This window comes from Telopea speciosissima, chromosome 2, assembly GCF_018873765.1.
Source record: "Telopea speciosissima isolate NSW1024214 ecotype Mountain lineage chromosome 2, Tspe_v1, whole genome shotgun sequence".
In the NCBI taxonomy this organism is placed as follows: Eukaryota; Viridiplantae; Streptophyta; class Magnoliopsida; order Proteales; family Proteaceae; genus Telopea; species Telopea speciosissima.
This window is the reverse complement of record NC_057917.1, coordinates 51,419,748-51,437,937: the sequence shown is the minus strand read 5'-3', so window position 1 is coordinate 51,437,937 and position 18,190 is coordinate 51,419,748. Positions and strand designations below refer to the sequence as shown.

The window sequence follows — 18,190 nt, the reverse complement described above, 5'->3', positions numbered from 1 at the left end:
ATCTCTCCTCCTTAAAACAAAGGGGCAGAGATGTCTTTTCACATGAAGAAGAGAGAGATAGACTCATGGAGTGCTAGCGTAGGCCATACTTTCGGACACTAACTTTTTCCCAATTTTTAATTATCAAACATGGTAAGCTTTTTTAAGTAAAATGTATAGTCTTTAGAGGTCTTGGTTTACCATCTGCAATTACTGGCATCAAGAAGAAATCCATGACGAAATTTGCTCATCTCCACAGCTGAATTGCCACAAGAAAAACCATCAAGATGCAGCAGAATAGGCACGGTTGGGGACTGCCCAACCATATTACCCCTGATTCCAGACTCAGTAAGTGATGCCGATATACAATCAATATAACCACATAATTTTTCCCAAAACAATTACTTGGTATTTCTAAGGCAAGTCAAACCAGAAGCCCATCCATCTTGGATATTGAATACAGTGAAACCCTCTGCACGGATGGACAAATCCCACTCAAAACAGACAAATAACAATCTAAGCTACAAGAGAGACTGCTAACTACTAGCAAAAATTGTCAGTGCAATACTACTAGCGACCCCTGCCACGTCCACGGCCACGTCCACGACCCCGACCACGTCCCAAAGGTCTCCCTGAGGAAGAATTCAAGGGGTGAAAAGAAAGAAGAAGAAGCAACAGCTTTTAAACAAACTAAGCATGAGATGACCAAACCAAAGTATAATGAACAGAATACACCACGGTGAATTGTACAGTACCAGCAGTTGGCTTTTTGGGCTTGACCCTAGGTGTCTCCTCCACCAGTAAAGTTTCAAGGTTTAAACTGTCTGGAAGGATATAATATCGGATGTTGTTGCCCCGCACACTAAGGTGATCAAGCGTTACCGGATTCTTTCCCTTCAGTGTCAGTTTTACAGTCTTCAAATGGGTATTCATGCTAATATCCACTCCTGCAATGATATGCAGTAAAGTCATAAGTCAAAATAAAATTATTTCATTTTACTACAATTTCCAGCCACCAGTTTTCAACAATCAGTAACCCAGAAAATTAAAGTCTATACAGACTAGAGAATTATCAACTCAGGTCCAAACAATAAATTCGGCAAATAGTAAACTGTATTCGAGGGTGTTAACATCCATTTGAATAAATTAAAATCCTTATTGCCTGATCATGACATGACATTTCCCCAAACTTGAAATGCCATACAGCAGGAAAACTAAATCACCATTCTGCTCAATAAAAATGACTAAGGGGAAGATTGACTCAATATATCCAGAAATCAACCCTAGATCCTAATCAAAAGCAAAACAGATATGAACCAATCCATTGAACCCTCGACACAACTCTACCCAATTTTGTAATAGTTCCTATTGCAAAGATCCATTAACAAGAGGCAAAAAAGGCACTGATCTACCTTAAAGGCAGAACTTGCTAGTTTGGAACTCACTGGACTTTCTACAATGCTAGAAAGTAGCATGTCAAAGCAATCAGAACTATAAACTAGCATGAAAGAACACTAAAAAGTAACAACAAATTGTTAACCACAGACCATACCCTTGCATGTTTGAAGGCTTCAGTTGTCACACATAAACCCATTCATCAAATTTAGCAAAAATGAGGGGGAGGGGGGGGGAAAGCAAGAATTGTGGACTTAGAGACACAATGAGCAGAATCAGAATTAGAAATTGATATGAAGAAGAAGAGAACTGTAGAAACTAACTTTGTTATCAATGAAGAAGAAGAGAAGTTAAGAGCAGAGATTTGGATGCCAAGCTCAAGCTCCAAAACTCTTCAAAAAAAAAGTTCAAATTCTTTACTCAAATAATCTCCAATTGATGGGGTTTATATTACACTTATAAGACCAAAAATTCCTATATTGACTTATAAAAAGAATCCTAATCACTCTCTTATGCTGACTTAAAACATAACTCTTATAAGCTATTGAGTATCTTAATCTAACTCAAATACTTAACTACTAAGCCTGTGTACTAACTTATTGGGCTCATAAATTAGGCTCATTTACATTAATAAAACCCAAAAATAACAAGCCAAGGCCCATAGAACCCAACCCTAAGCCAAAATAAAGTCTTCCGAGGCCCGATTGGCCTGATTGGACACACTTAACTGCATCAAATTCCTACTTTACCCACATTCTCATAGAAATTATGACAAGCAAAAATGTCTAACTACATCGAGCATTGATTGATTTCTCGAATGTCAAGCAAAGTTTTAGATCTCGTATTTTTTTTTCTCAACTCGATGGTTGGTTTTGGTGGCCATATGGCTAAGATAGGTCCTGAAACTTGACTTCATCCTAATTTAGGCCTTCTAAACATAGTGGAATCATTAGTTCTTACAAATTCAAACCCAAAATGGTACATTGACTACGGACAGTAGGTTGATAGTCTACGGCGTGCGTGAGATCTACCCTAGGCTATTGCACATAATACTTAGAACTCATATAATTAAAGTGAAGGTGTAAAACAACTTATATAAGCGTTAAGAAATAAAATACATCAAACCATAAACCATTTAAGCATTAGACATCATATTCATATTTCATAATCATACATAGTGATGGTTCGACTGTTTGTTCATAATTGTTAGAAACTTGGAAAGAGACATACTCATAGATTAAATAAATACAAGCTAGTACTGAAACGAGTATGGGACCGGATCATCATAATGACCATGTTGTTGTTGTTGTTGTCGAATCAAGCTCAATCAATAGATCGGTGGACATTGTATAACATACAATAATTTCATAGTCAACAAAACAAGATTAGATCATGTTTCTATGAAAAAAAATTATTTTTGAGAAAGGAATTTTTACCTAAAAGTGTTATTGAGAAGCAATGCAACTCCCAAGAGAGATGTTGAAGCTTCAATCTTTAGTTGGAGGTGAGATTTGCCCAAAAAAATCACAAAACTTGCACTTTGTACGAATTTTCCCTTCACAGCAAACCAACAGAGGCGAGATTTCGACTCTAGGGGGGTTTTATAAGACTTAAGTTGGTCTGGTTCAACTCGAGACCGAGTTATTTGGCAAGATCACGGCCGAGATATTGTAGTATTTAGGTATCAACTGTGATCTCGTCTCGAGATCCATCGAAACTGAGATAATAGCGAGATCTCAAGTTTGGGACTGAAAGAATTCTTGAAACTGAAATCTCATACTGCAATTGAAACCTCAAAAAAGATTCCTCAAGATCAATATACCAACATTTAAGTGAGGAAAAGCAAAAAAGCAAATGGGAAAATTTTGAGTCTCAAACTCAAAAGCTTTGTAGCACTCATTGACTTAATTATCCACTGCCAGAAATCTTTGAACTATGCAAATGCTTAAGATGTAAGTCGCACATTTAGCTATTTTTCCATTCCAAATTGGATCTGTAATTCTGAAATTTTATGCTAAGGCCTGAGGGGAACTTGAATTGTACATTTCAAGTCAACAAATCGTGGCTCCATTATAAACATTTAAGAACCATGAATGCAAAGTAATGTAGTCCTAGATACGTAGGAAACTTACTAGGAGCCAGACATCCAGGACCTGTTGAGCTGCTGGTTTGATGGGACAAAATTGGAGTTGTAGGTCAAGTTTAGGGTTAGGGTTAGGGTAATGGATAGGTATCTTATATGGTAAAGCTGGGCAGGTGTAGGGGAGTCTAATGAACTAGGTTTTATTGGTTTTGGATGAGTAGAAGTAGTTTAGATGTAATTGGGCAGCAACTAGGGTTAGGGTTTTGGGAAATAGGGAAGTGATGGAATCTAGGGTTTGGAGGTGGAGTTAGGGCAAGGGCTTTAGGTTGAGTGTGGGTAGGGTGGAGGGGAATATATGCTGAAAGTTACAGCTAAATCAGATGGTTATATCTGGAGTTATGGAGGTTTCTTAGTAGTAGGAGAGAGGGGTAAAACTGTAATTTTACAGAGTCGGGTGGGTGGATGGTACTAAAATTTGGATCGAGTCTCTCTTAGGGTTTGAGGAAGGTTAGATCAAAATTTTAGCAGGTTCTAATGGTTAGATTTGGCTGGGCAGAATTCTCGCGAAAATCACCTTGCATGTGACCTTCTAGAAGGGAAGAAGAATAGTTGCAGGTTTTAGGTTTTTAATGGCTAGTTAGGTCTGAACAGGTTTTAGATTGTTTTAGGTTCTACAGAGTAGAGGGGTAATTAGGGTTTAGATGGTTGGATAGGGCTGTAACTGAACTAGGGTTCAGGGAATTCAAATAAAAATAAAAGGGGGGCTGTAGGGTAGGCTGTAGAGGATTAGGAGAAGAAGGGTGATTTCTGAAACTGTAAAGTACTTACTTGAACACTGATCTTCAATGACAGCAGCTTTGAAGATGAACAATGGGGTCTCCCGATCTTCACAATGCAAGGAGATAAGTAGCAGTCCTCCCGATCTTCACGATGCAAGGAGTCGATTGGAGATCCACCAATCCCTTCCACCTTGATAAACCCACAAGGATGCAACACTCTCAAGGAGCAACAGCAGCAACAAAGGCAACAAGCATAAAGCTGAGTTTTTATCAATCAAATTCGTCTTCAATGCTGGCCTCCCTTACAAACTTATTTAGAAGACTCAAAAATAGACTTAGACACTAAAAAGGAAAGGCCTATCACAATCCTTAACCTATTAGCTAACTTAAACTAACTAGGAAACTGAAATAGACTCAAAATAGAGTCCTAATCCAAGTATGGGAGCTAATCCCGTATGCAACCTATTTACCCATATTTTAGGCCCATAAAAGTGGCCTATTACATTAGAAACCCATGGGATCAAAGGCCCAACATGTATGTAACCCAACCCTAGACTTATTCCTAATAAAAGAAGCCTAGTTTGGTGATAAATCTGCATCACAATGCTTTATAAGAGAGACGCTCCACAGAAGGGTTTGAGGACCGGACAATCCTGTCTGGAACGGAGATCAGGAACACCTTTTCTAAGTTAAACTAAGATCTACTAATCCAAGTTACCATCAGCCATGAATATGTCTCGACTAGAAGATCCAGACCAATCCAATCCAATCCAATCCTTGGTTTTGCAAATACCATATACCATGCCATCCCCGAGAATGTTTTTGCTGGTTTATGGGGCCAGCATCCATCCTTTGACTCGGGAGTACGTAACTGGCCAGGCTTAACCGACCCGACACGCAGCGCTATGGGGTGCAGCCACCTCATGTCTGCCCCTCACTTAGGGCCTCTTTGGTATCACTTTTCATTTTCATTTTCTGACAATTTTTCATTTTTTCATGTGTTTGGTATCACTTTTGAAACTTGTTTTTAATTAAAATAATTGAAAACACCCCCAAAATGATAATAGACTCTTGAGTCTATTATGGATTATGGCCAAAATTGTTTTTCCTTCATTTTTTTCGCTCAAGTTTAATGAGCATGTGTTCTAGTGGCTCATTTTTTAGGTTGAAATGGTAAAAAGGCAATCTAACTGATCTAATAGCTTCTCCTTCTTGTTATTCTTCCCGAGTTTCTCTGTTATTCCTCTGTCAACAACAATGGCGGTCGAGGTTATGATGAGACCCAAGACTAAGATTGTCTGTACGTTGGGTCCTGCGTCTAGGTCCATCCCCATAATCGAAGTGTCTCCAGGCCAGTATAAACGTCGCTTGCTTCAACTTCTCCCACGGATCTCATGAGTATCACCACACAAGGAAACCCTAGATAATATCAAGACCGCCACTGGGATTCTCTGTGCAGTTATGATGGTTGTTAGTAAAATAAATGTAACCATTTCTGAACTTCTGATTTAAACTGAAAATTATGTCTATGGGATTCAATGCAACAGGGATGCCGAGAATGGTTACTGTATTTCCAAATCTTAAAAGAAGACTACATACCACTCATTCTTGGGATTTTATGTGCCTTATGAAACGATGAAGAGATGGAAATTTCAGGCTACTCAACCAAGAATCAAGAAAATGTCATCATAGGTTTCATCTCAACAAAATTTGGGAATCTGTCACTGATACCCTTATTATGTTATTTTGATGATTTTTAGTGGTTCCAGGTATCATCCCTTTTCTCTGTTCATTGATGGCTCTTTGTTTCATTATTCCAATATAGCGGTTTTGAAAAGACAAACTTAACAAGGATAACTGTACTTTGTTACAGTTTTGGTCCACGGATAAAGGAGAAGTGGAATTGGGAAAGAAGATGGGTGAAGAGAGCATCTCTTCACCCACCACTTAAACTATATATGGGCTTTGAACCCATTTCTTGAAAAAAAATGTTAAATTTCTATGACTTGGTCCCATTTCTTAAAAAATGGTATAAAAATTATCTACACAAGTAGTTACCAAACTTATTATTCATTCTACAATCTATTATGTTTAGTAGTTACCAAACAGTTTTTCAATTTTTTATCAAAATGATTTTTAGTAATGATTTTTTTAAAATAGGCCACAATGACAATGCAAAGTGATACCAAAGTGGCCCTTAGTAGGGGATTCTGACTTCTGAGCTGTGCTAATATGAAGAAATATAATCACACCTTTCCAACAGGTCCGGGCTTTTGGAGTTGTGGTAAGCGCTTGATCCAAAAAACAATATTGTCGATATATAGATGTCCAATTATTCTTAGGTTTTGGAGATGAATCTCACAATGATATGATAGTCCATGGGATTACTGATATGTGTGTGAATTTGGAAGAATTTATACAATCCCAAATATTCAAGTGGACTAACATGCATAAAGGAGAATTCAGTTGACCAAGAACAAGCCCAACCAAGAATAAAGAGCAAGGAAAAGGTGGTCAAGCAAGCATCTCAATGGAAGATCAAGACCAAGCCCAGACAACAAGTGGCATGAAGTTGAGAAGCAAATGGGAAGGCTCAAGCTTCACATAAGTAAGACCAAAGTCACGAAGGGTTGAAGCATTCAATTGAAGACCAAGTTTAAAGGGACTATCATGAAGATTAAGACTTGGGAGCAGTTTCTATCTTTCAAATGCTTTTATTTTCTTTAGTGTTGTAATAGTGATTCTCATTAGCTCTAAGACCCTAAAAAGAGCTTAAGTCACCAAGCCTTAATTGGATATTTGGATTAAATCCTTGTGTTACGGACAAAAGTTCTGTGTCATAGACATCTGCCACTTGACACGGACATCTGAGCTAAGAAGAGTATATAACAATCTTAGGTCCTCCATCTGAGAGAAGTCGGTGAGAAATCTTGAATTCCGCCAAACAACACAAACGTCCGAGGTAACTCGCAAACATTTGAGCCGAGAGAAGTGCAAATTGACACCTTTTCAATTCCCACGCTTGAGGGATATCTACAAGATATCACAGATGTCCGAGGTATATAGCCAGAATTATGGTCGTTGGTCATCAAAGGCTAGTTTTCCCACCATTGGAGCCTAAGATGTGCACAATGATGCACGGATGTCCGAAGAGAGTAACGGTATTAAACAATTCGGCTTCAGTGTAAACGGCTCAGTTCGGTTCAGTTTGGTACAAGATTTTTTAGGTCAAACCGAAACTGAACCATTTAGTAAATGTTTCAGTTTAAACGGTTCCGGTTTTTTATATGTTTTTATTCAAACGGCTTGTTTCTCTTTTACTTTTTTATTGAATTAGATGTAAACTTAACATTGAATTGAATTGGTTATATGTTTTCTTTTAATAATTGTACGGTTATAGTTGTTTATATGTTTTAATTTTTTATTCTAAAGGTTTGAATGTCTCTTAATTTTTTAGTGGGGTTTGTTTATTCTAACCATAAATGACTTAACTACGTATATATTAATCGGTTTAAAAGGTTTACCGCCAGTTTGAACCGTTTAACTAAACAGTGTCAGTTTTGAAACCAAAACCAAACCATTTATTAAACGGTTTCACGGTTTCAGTGTAAACGGCCCAGTCAGTTTCGGTAAACAGTCAGTTTCGGTTTGGTTTTGACACCTTAGTGGAGAGTTTGTTAAGCCTATATGATGCAGGACCCAAGTAACAAAACCTTATTGGGTTCGCTTATGAGCCCACCCAATTGATTAAAATCCAAGCACAAGAAAAATTATGCCAATTTAATAAATAATCTGAAGTTATAAGGGGGAGTGGCAAGACGGTAATTAAAAAAACTTCAAAGAGATAATATGGGTAGGAACAAGAGGGAGTACACAAAAGGTATTTGATTTATTGAGGGACAGACTTGAAACAAACCAAAATTAAAGGACAAAGAGAGTTAAAGTCAATAGGAAAGGGTATTGATGGAAAATAGCAAATAAGGACTTTAAAACAAACCCCACGAAAATGGTTTCTTCATCCTTGGAACCAAAGGGATCACGGTAGAGCACAAGAGGAGAACTTGAACTACAGCGCTTGGAATCTGTCGCGAACAGCTCTGAAACTCTAGAGGAGTTGTCACCTACACCTGCTGGATCGATCCAAACCACTACCGTAATAGAAATCAAATGGTGCTCGGACTACAAACTTCTGAAACTTGGAGTCAGCGACAGTTGCAGGTCCAGCCATGAATGGAAGCAGATGTTCACAGTAAAACCGATTTCAACAACCAGTCCTAGGTTTTCTTATCGCTTAGGAGAGTATATCCTCCACCTACAAGTTCAGATCTAATCATCTAATAGATGGCTCTTGAAGGAGCTTGATCTGGCTGAGAAGGGCTGCTAGATACGGCCAGAACAGAGCATCGGTAATAAAGGAAGATAACAGGAAACAAAAAGGGAAGAAGAAGAGAATGAAGGAAAGATGGAAGCATCGCGGGTAAGGAAGGGGGGGAGGGCAGAAAAACCACAGCCAACCTGCCAAGCTATGCAGGCACACACTCAAACCAAACTCCAAACTTGATTTTTCTATTCTGAAGTTTCATCCTAATACAAGTATTTAAAAGAAGAAAACCCAATGAGTAAAGGAAACCTTTTTAACTAGGAAACAAACTTTAACAAGAAAACTAAGAACTGGGAAACCAAATATCCAACTTAGCCAAACTTCTAAAGCTAAACGATTACATATTTCCTAAAGAAAATAAATATCTAATTATCCTACTAGACTAAAAAACGACCCGGTTCTCGGTCTGGGTTCCAAACAAGTTCGAGCCAACCCATGGAAGCACTCTTGCATCACAATATTGGCTCATTCTACATTAGACTCCTCTTGACTATAGATATGGGACTTTGGGACCATCTTTCTGCAAAACTCTAGCAGTCATTTTGCACATCCTTTAGTCTTGGTTTATAGATTTGAGAATCATAGTATTAGAGGTTTTATCTTTGAGCTTTCAATTGCATATTTTGCCTTAGAGAAGCTTTGCATCTTGAGTGAAAACACTCAAGACTCTTCAAAGAGTGTTGTAGTAGGAAATAGGGCATCTCCATGGTTGTAGATTCGAGTTTTAATGATGCAGTAGCACTCGAATGGTTGGACCACAAAGACCACGTTTGAAAACCCAAGCCCAGACAGAACAAGCCAAACTTGGGTTTTAAGCCAAAGAAACGTGATTTCCTCAAAAACCCAAGCCCAGACAGAACCATCCCAACTTGGGGAGACCACGTCTCTTTGGCTGTATTCTCCATCTGTTCTGGAGGATAGAGCAATATATGCTTCGGGTATCTGTAAGTTCTCCTCTATCGCATCCATTATCTTTCAAGGTGCTTGGACTCCCCCTCCATCCCCCTCCCCCCCTCCCCGGTCCTTGCTGCTATTTGGAATGCTTTGCCCCTCTTCCTATTGGTCCACGCGCCAGAGGATATTCAGCTGTTTGGCTCCCTTCCTCCAATGGATCCCTCAATTCCCTCTCAGTTTGGAACCATATAAGATCTCGAGGTACACTATCCCCTTGGCATAAGATTTGTTAGTTTGAGGGTCACATTCCTCGCCACAGTTTCACTGTTTGGAGAGCTCTCTCGTATTGCCTCCTAACACAGTCCTTCCTCCATCACCAAATCATCATCTCCCCGACCTGTGCTCTTTGTTGGAATGGAGTGGAAGACATTGATAACCTTTTTTCTCTTGCCCTTTCTCCTCTGCCACTTGGAAGTGGGTTTTTGGATAAGTGCTGGCACTGCAATAGAAGAATTCTCCCCCTTACTCAGGAATGGATCTGGATAGATATGTCTTTTGCTAGGGAACACGATCTGTGACATTGCCAGCAAGCTTGCCTTCGGTGCTACCATTAATCACATTTGGATTGAACACAATCTTCGAAGATGGACCTACAATTCCCGTTCCTTTGAAACGATTTGGAACTCCAACTCCTTTGATGTTAGCTCCAAGCTTTACTGGTTGTCTCATGGTCATGTTTCTGATACCCCAAGGAACAGGCTCATTGTTGTCTCCTTGGGCCTTTCCTTATCTCTTGCGTAGTTGTCTGTCCCTCCCTCTTGAGTTGGGTGTTGCTGGTCCTTTTCGTCTTTCCTCTTGCTTTTTCTTTCCCCTTTCTGGGGTTTCTTGATAATGAATTCTTTTATTCCCCCCCAAAAAATAGGCTGGTAGTGGTTTAGTCTTTTATTTCTTTATTTTATCATGTTGAGTAGATTACGTAGGAACAAGAGGTAGAGAATGGAGTTTGTTTCAAACTCTGCCATAGTTTTTAAGTTGGGATTTTCTTATTGACACCCCTCAAGGTGTCAAATACTTTGCAACCTTACTTTTTCTCCCTTTTAGTATGGCACATTTTTTCCCAACAAGGGTAATGTTATTTCACGTGCATAGTCGAAAAATGTGCATGATAATCATTCCTTTTGATAATGACATAATGATGTCACTTTCAACTTAATTTTGAAAATCCTTCCATACCCCTATTATAAAAACCTTTTGTGAGTACGACAAGGGGAAATTAAAAGGTGTAAAGTTCTAAATACACCTATAGAGGTGTCAATGTGTCATTTAGACACTTCCTTTAGAGTTTGAGTAGAAGATTATACGCAACGATTGGAAAGGCAAGTTGATTATATGAAATGAAATTGTGAGTTGGTTGAGTTCCATACGCTGCAAGACTCTCTCTGCAACGAAACTGTTGATCTGAAAAGAGTTCTACAGGACTCTAAATTACGGCTCCAATCGACATCACAGTACAAGGGTGAGATCTCCTTTCCAAGGTGACTCAAACCAGAGACTCCCCTCCCCTCCCCTCTATTTAACCCTCTTGCAGTGGGATATTTAACTGCAACTAAAATAGGATGTGAACCTACCTCCAGGTCTTGAATCAGGTTGTCCTTGTTCACTTGTTCTTTTGATCTACCACCAACTGTGCTTGATAGGTATTTGAGTGGGATGAGGAGGTATTGGTGGCACATTTCCACAGTGGATTGCACCCTCAAATCAATGCTGCACTAGTACCCAGTCAACTACCTACAATGGAGGATGTTGTGCAGGTGGCTGTTCAGGTAGAAGAAAGTTTGATACAACCATACACTCGGAATACTTTTATAGATACTTTATCAAAAATGATAGCTCTAGTCATCAACAGCCTTTTTCCCCCAGTGGAAGTCATTCAGTGAGCAACAGGTTAGTGGTTCATCTATGCATCTTCGAGGCCAAACCACCCTTATTCTCCACCTCGGCATGATTCCGTCGGACCTCCAAAAAGCCCCGGGTTGAAATACAATGCTTCTCATGCAAGGGGCACAAACATTTTTCTGCTCAATGTCCTAATCATCTGGTTGCTTACGCTAATAGAGAAAAGCTCATGGCTACACCTTCGAAAGAGAAACATAGGAACAACCTAGTACTTATGGAGTCGGAGCTCGATCATGAACATAGTGAAGTGGACCACAATGATATTAATGGAGAGCAGCAACGTTGTAACATTCTCCGTCCACTTTTGACTATACACAAGGTTTCTGACAAGGATGATTCACATCGAAATAGTACTTTCCATACTAAAGTGAGATGCAACGACAGTCTATGGACCATGGTAAACGACAGCAATAGTTATACAAATGTCGTCTCTGAAGACGTCATTCACAAGCTCGGTTTAAAGACAGAGCCGCATCCTAACCCCTACAAAGTTTCGTGGGTGAACAATACTAATCTCAAGATCAAAGATTGATGTTTTCTCAAGTACTCTATTGGTGGGTTGATCGATACTGTGCAATGTGATGTCCTACCCTCAAAGGTGTGTCACATCCTCCTGGGGCAACCGTGGTTGTTTTATAAGGCACAACATTATGGCTATGAGAACACTTATTTGTTCAAATACGTTGGGCTCAAGATGAGGTTCCTCCATCTAAGGACCTTCCAACAATCAAGCTTCAGTGGACAGCAAGATCTGTTCTCCTCCAGCGTATTGATTCAGATGGTCTCCTTGGTCCTTGTCCAAACTCGACGGAATCCAGTTCTTTTTAGAGGTGAATTGATACAGTGGCACTCAAATAGTTGGACTAGCATGACCGGGTTTGGAAGCCTAAGCCCATACGGAACCGGCCCAACATGGGTTTTTGGTCTAATATAAAGGTTGGTAATGGTTTAGATTTTTATTTCTTTATATTATCATGCTAAGTAGATTACATAGGAGTAGGAGGTAGAGAATGGAGCTTTTTTCAAACTCTACCATAATTTTAGAGTTTGAGTAGAAGTGATCGTTTTCTTTCTATATATGATTGTACCCAACTATTGGAAAGACAAGTTGAAAATATGGAATGATATCTCTCCAGCCAACAAAACTGTTGATCTAAAAAAGAGTTCTCTGGAACTCTATTGTTACAGCCATAGTATTAAATCTCATCTCAGAAGGCCATTTCGGCAAAACCGAAATTTCGGAGATACCGAGCCGAAATATTGAATTTTTTCTATGAGTTTTGCTTAGCCATTTCGGGGTGTAAAATATCAAAATATCCAAAATTTTGAGGTAACAGTGCATTTTTTAGACCGAAATTTCCGAAATATTGCATTTTTTCATTTTGACATAGCATCTCGTCTCGGCCTGGCTGAAATATCCGAAATTCCGGTGAGATTTTGAACCATGGTTACGGCTCAGATCAGCATCACATTACAATGGTGAGATCTCTTTTCCAGGGCGACTTAAACCTGAGATTCCCCTTCGTCATTCAACCATCTTCTTGTGGGATATTAACTGCAACAAGAATAGAGCTTGAACCTACCGCCAAGTCTTGAACCAGGTTGTTCTTGTTACTTGTCCTTTTGATCTACTACTAGTTGTGCTTGATAGGACTTTGACTTGCAAACTCTCACCTGAAATTTCAAGTCCAACCGAGAGTATTTGAAGGAGTTCTCTCCTTCATAGAGTCACTGGTTTTAGCCTCCAGGTTTGTCTTGAGGTAAAAAGATGATCACTTCCCCACCCCTCGATTTCTTTAAAGTTTAATCCCTTTAGCCTTCTTACAGATATTACCCCTACCTTTACCTTTAATCCACTTATGTCCTTTAAAAAGTTTTGCTTCCAAGTCTGTCCCCATACAAAAATATAAATGCATTAGTTAGTTTTGCTTCCAAAAAAATATAAAAGACCATTGTATCCCATCCCACATCCACTTTTCAAAGTAACCATCAACAATTTTGGTTATTTACCAGATTGTCTCTCTCTCTTGCTACCTCTGATATATTTATAGCTTTGCCATTATCTTCCTACTATTGGTTATTGTGCATTTGGGTGAACCCATAGAAAACAGTTGAATTATGGGAAAATTACTTGGCTTGTCTATAATGACAGAGGCCACCTTTATTTAAAGATGGGAGAAGGGATTACAATTATGGGATGCTAGGTAAGGATGAGTCACAATCCTTATCCTAACAAGTGGAACATGTGCACAATGTATCTAGACACAGTCATTGAATTTAGACATTTTAACACTCCCCCTCAAGTTGGTGCATATATATCATGCATGCGCAACTTGAATATGATAGGATTAAAAACTTTACAATGTAAGGCCTTCGTAAACACGTCAGCTAACTGATTCTCCGAGGTTACAAAAAGAATGCAAATAGAGCCTTGCTCAAGCTTCTCCTTGATGAATGCATGTTGATCTCAATATGCTTTGTTCGGTCATGATGTACCAGGTTATGAGATATATTGATGGCAGCCTTATTGTCATAGTAAAGACGCATAGGCTCATGAGTAGTGTTATGCCGAAATCATTGAGTAATACCTTGAGCCATACAAGCTCACAGACACCTTGTGCCATCACCCGGTATTCTGCCTTATCATTGGAATTAGAAACCACTAAATGCTTAATTCTCCAAGTAACCAGATTACCTCCAATGAATGTGCAATATCCTGAAGTCGAATGCCGATCATCAACTGAGCCAGCCTAATCAGCATCTGTGAAGGCTTAAAATCTGAGATTGCCATTGTGGAAGAAAAAGATTCCCTTTTTAGGAACAGATTTTAAGTATCTCAGAATCTGATATACTACCACGAGATGAGCAGTTTGTGGATCATGAAGGAACCGGCTGACAATCCCTACAGCATATGCAATGTCAGGTCGAGTATGGGAAAGATATATCAATCTGCCAACAAATCTCTGATAACTTTCTGCCAACTGATTCACCACCATTGTTGTTAAGATGGTGGTTAGGGGAGCCTGTTGGTTTACAACAGAGCATACTAGTCTCATTAAGGTCTAAGAAATACTTCCTCTAAGAAATAAAGAAGCATTTGTCAGAACGGGCAACTTCTATTCCTCGGAAGTATCTGAGAGATCCCAAATCCTTTATTTCTAATGCCTTTGCTAATTGCGCTTTCACTTTGGAAATTTCAGCATCATCATTGCCTATTACCACTATATCATCAACATAGACTATGAGAGCAATAACCTTACTACCTTCATGTCTGACAAATAAGGTATGATCGGCCTAGCTTCGTTTGTAACCAAATTTCTACATAGCCTTGAGGAACCGACCAAACCAGGCTCTTGGGGACTACTTTAGACCGATTTGTAACCTGCATACTTTCCCAACGGTATGATGATACAAACCTAGGGGAATGTCCATGTAGATTTCATCCAAATCTCCACTTAGAAAGGTATTTTCCACATCTAACTATTGGAGATTCCACCCAAGGTTAGCAACACATGATAACAAAGCACGAACTGAGTTCATCTTGGCCATTGGAGCAAAAGTGTCCTGATGGTCAATGCCATAGGTTTGAGTAAAGCCTTTGGCGATTAACCTGGCCTTGTATCTCTCAATGGTGCCATCTGCCTTATGCTTTAAAGTGAACACCCATTCGCACCCTACTAGCTTTTTTCCTTCCGGACAGGGAACAAGCTCCTAAGTACCATTCTTTCTTAGAGCTTGCATCTCCTTTATCACAGTACCTTTCCACTTTGGATTAGACATAACATCCTCTCAACCCTGCGAAATAGATAAATGACAAAGAGGAAACGAATTCCCTATAGGACGGAGACAACTCATATGAAACAAAGTTAGAAATGGGATGTTTAGTACATGTTCTAACTCTGTTCCTAATAGCAATGGGAACATCATTGTCATTAATTTCAATGGGAGGATCCTTCTTACTTGACTATGATGAAGGAGGTGGATCAGGGAGCACAACTGAGGGGCACATGGCGGGTCGGACGTAACACACATTGTTATGTGCATGGCTTTACATGGCTTGGAGGGTTGCATGCATGAGGGTTGTTCACGTGGTTGAGTAGTTATTATGTAATTATAAGTTGTGATCATTTATATGTGTGAGATGTAGTTATAAGATTATTATGGGGAGTTATTATTAGTGGGTGGTAATCGAATGAAGGGGAGAAAGTTGTAGGGAGGTTAGTGGTTAGTTATGGCTACTTGTATGCTTATTTATTGTTGGAAGAGATGAACAAAGCCAATCTTTGATCCCTAATCAACTACTCCTTGAGTAAAGAGGCCAGGCTTCCTCCAAAAAGCCAACCAACTCTTAATCTTCATTTGTCTAAATCCAATCCTATCACACCCTAACCTTGTCTTGACTTCGAACTTTCTCTCTCATTCATCTTATCAATATAGGTAAGAAAGGCACATCCGTGTACGTACCACACACATATGGTATCCATTGACCAACTTTATCTTAAACCTCAGTCCACAAGGTCTCACCTAATCAAATTGAATAATTGGTCATTGCCTAGGTCACATTTAACTACATTTTGCTTTACAGCTAGTGGATGTTAAGTGGAAACCAGGCAGACAAGCTAAGGTCATCTAGAATATAAAAATGTGTTATGAATTGCCATTACGCATTCCTCCAAATAAATAATCTACGCAATTGAGTGATAAGTAAAAACTGGAACGAGAATGATATGAGGATATTTGAGGACATTAATGATTTACTACAACGATCTCCATTCTCATGCTTTGTACCCCATCTACAAAGCCCCACTTTTAACCAATCAAAGAAGTTTCCAAATCCTCTTAGGCATAGTAACGGAATAGTTCAAAGCTATAAAACAATCTACACCCCAACAATTACTGTCAAACATCCACGAACTGAGCTAGGTGCATGCAGCTCCTTACCATACTTGGTTATTACCCCACACCAAATGGCTCACTTATTTTTTTAGTAGATCATGCCTCCATAGTTTTTGGTATTTAAGCCTTCCATTTATCTACAACTTCTGGAACAGATGGGAGTTTTCCCTCTCAAACTAGACTAGAATCAAGGAGGGTCGGCCCAGCCTGTGATCATACCCCGATAGCTATTGTTGCTCCAACTTAACCAATGGGGGTCCAGTAGTGCGGGGTAAGAATGAACAGAAGAAGGACGACCCAAGGCAGAAAATATATGAGTCGCTACCACAAATAGGCTAATCTTGGTTCCCCATAGATTACACACCCAAAGGAAGATGGGGGTGGGAACCAATACCATAAAAGACTAGCTAGATTAATACTCCTCTTGGGAGAGCTTAGAATGATGAAAGACAAAACAGCAAACAACCAACGATACCTCGTCATATAAAATAAAAGTAGAAGAACAAAACAGAACCCAAAGTTTTGCGCAGCCCTAACAGTACGGTAGAGCGGATGAACTCGATAAAGAAACAAAATGATAGGCTACAAACTTTCAGAGAGATTGTAAAAGACAAATGTCAAGTTTTAACAAGAAATGGCTGGAAAGGAACCTGTGATAGTGCCATGAACAACAGTTCCGTTCTTAAGCTCGATCGAGACGGTCTCGTTGTTCAACTTCATCAGAAACCTTTTTTTTTTTAAATGATTTTTAGATCAAAAGAGAAGAGAACAACGAAAGAATGTTAGATTACTGCTCACATAAACAATAAAATCAAAAAGAAATTGATTAGAACTTAGAAGCTCACCTGACAAGCTTCATCTTGGCTGGGGGCTAGATTACTTAGGGCTTGAAAAACAAACCAGTGAAGAACGGGCGGGAGTCTCACCTCAAAAATGAGCTTCTACCCCAAATCCACTACTCCTTTTTCACTCAAACTCGTAGCTACACTTGAGAGTCGAGACTCGATGGCCTAACCACTGTAACACAAGTTAGGGGGTTAGGGCTTTTGAAAGAGAGAGGTGTATATGCATACTATAGAACTCGTATCTTTGCTATTCGTTGCTATTCGATGCTTACCGTCCATCTGGACCGTGCATTTTGTTGAACTAAACTTAAATAATGGATGACGGAATTGGTGTCCAGCAAGGTCAATAGACCCTAAAACCGAAAAAGTGGAATGCCAGATGGATCGGATTGCGGGCATGGTTTGAGGTATTGGTATTGTATCGAGCATTTGGGCAATATGTATTGATTTTGCAAGTGACCGATCCTGATACTGTGCCCATAGCGTATCGGTGATGGTACGGGTAAGGGTAAATTTATCAAAAAAAATCTATTTTTATTTTTAAGGGTAAATTTCAAGGACACCTCCTGTAAATATATGAAATATCACAGACATACCAAAGTATGGAAAAATATCACAGACTACCCTACTTTATGATTGCATTTCAACTTAATCCACTCCGTTAGATCTGGGCAGTTAAGTAACTGTCAATTCTTTTATAATAACGAAATTACCCTTATCACATTATCACAGGGAGAACTTCCCATAATACCCTTAAGGGTAAAACCCCAAATACAAACACCATTCTCTCTCTTCATCGTTTTCACTGGATTGAAGGAGGAAGAAGCAAGAATAGGGAACTTCTCCACCTGCAATGGATGCCATTTTTCGCTGGGCTGAAGGAGGAAGAAGCAAGAATTGCTATTTGGACCACAGGCATAAGATTTTGTATCAGTACTATAAAGTGCTTCTTCACATGTCTGATTCCCAATCGCCCAATCGA

General features: G+C 39.3%; 1 protein-coding gene across 1 annotated transcript; it reads right to left on the bottom strand.

Annotated features, from left to right (window-relative positions):
- Window positions 1-365: 365 nt before the first annotated feature.
- LOC122651998 (small nuclear ribonucleoprotein SmD1a) lies at window positions 366-17,292 on the bottom strand. The gene is made up of 4 exons (XM_043845613.1): window positions 17,209-17,292; window positions 17,014-17,090; window positions 735-926; window positions 366-611 (listed from the first exon to the last, which is right to left on the bottom strand). The coding sequence occupies exons 1-4, from the start codon at window positions 17,220-17,222 to the stop codon at window positions 550-552; spliced, it is 345 nt and encodes a 114-aa protein (XP_043701548.1). The 5' UTR covers window positions 17,223-17,292; the 3' UTR covers window positions 366-549.
- Between the last annotated feature and the right edge of the window lie 898 nt (window positions 17,293-18,190).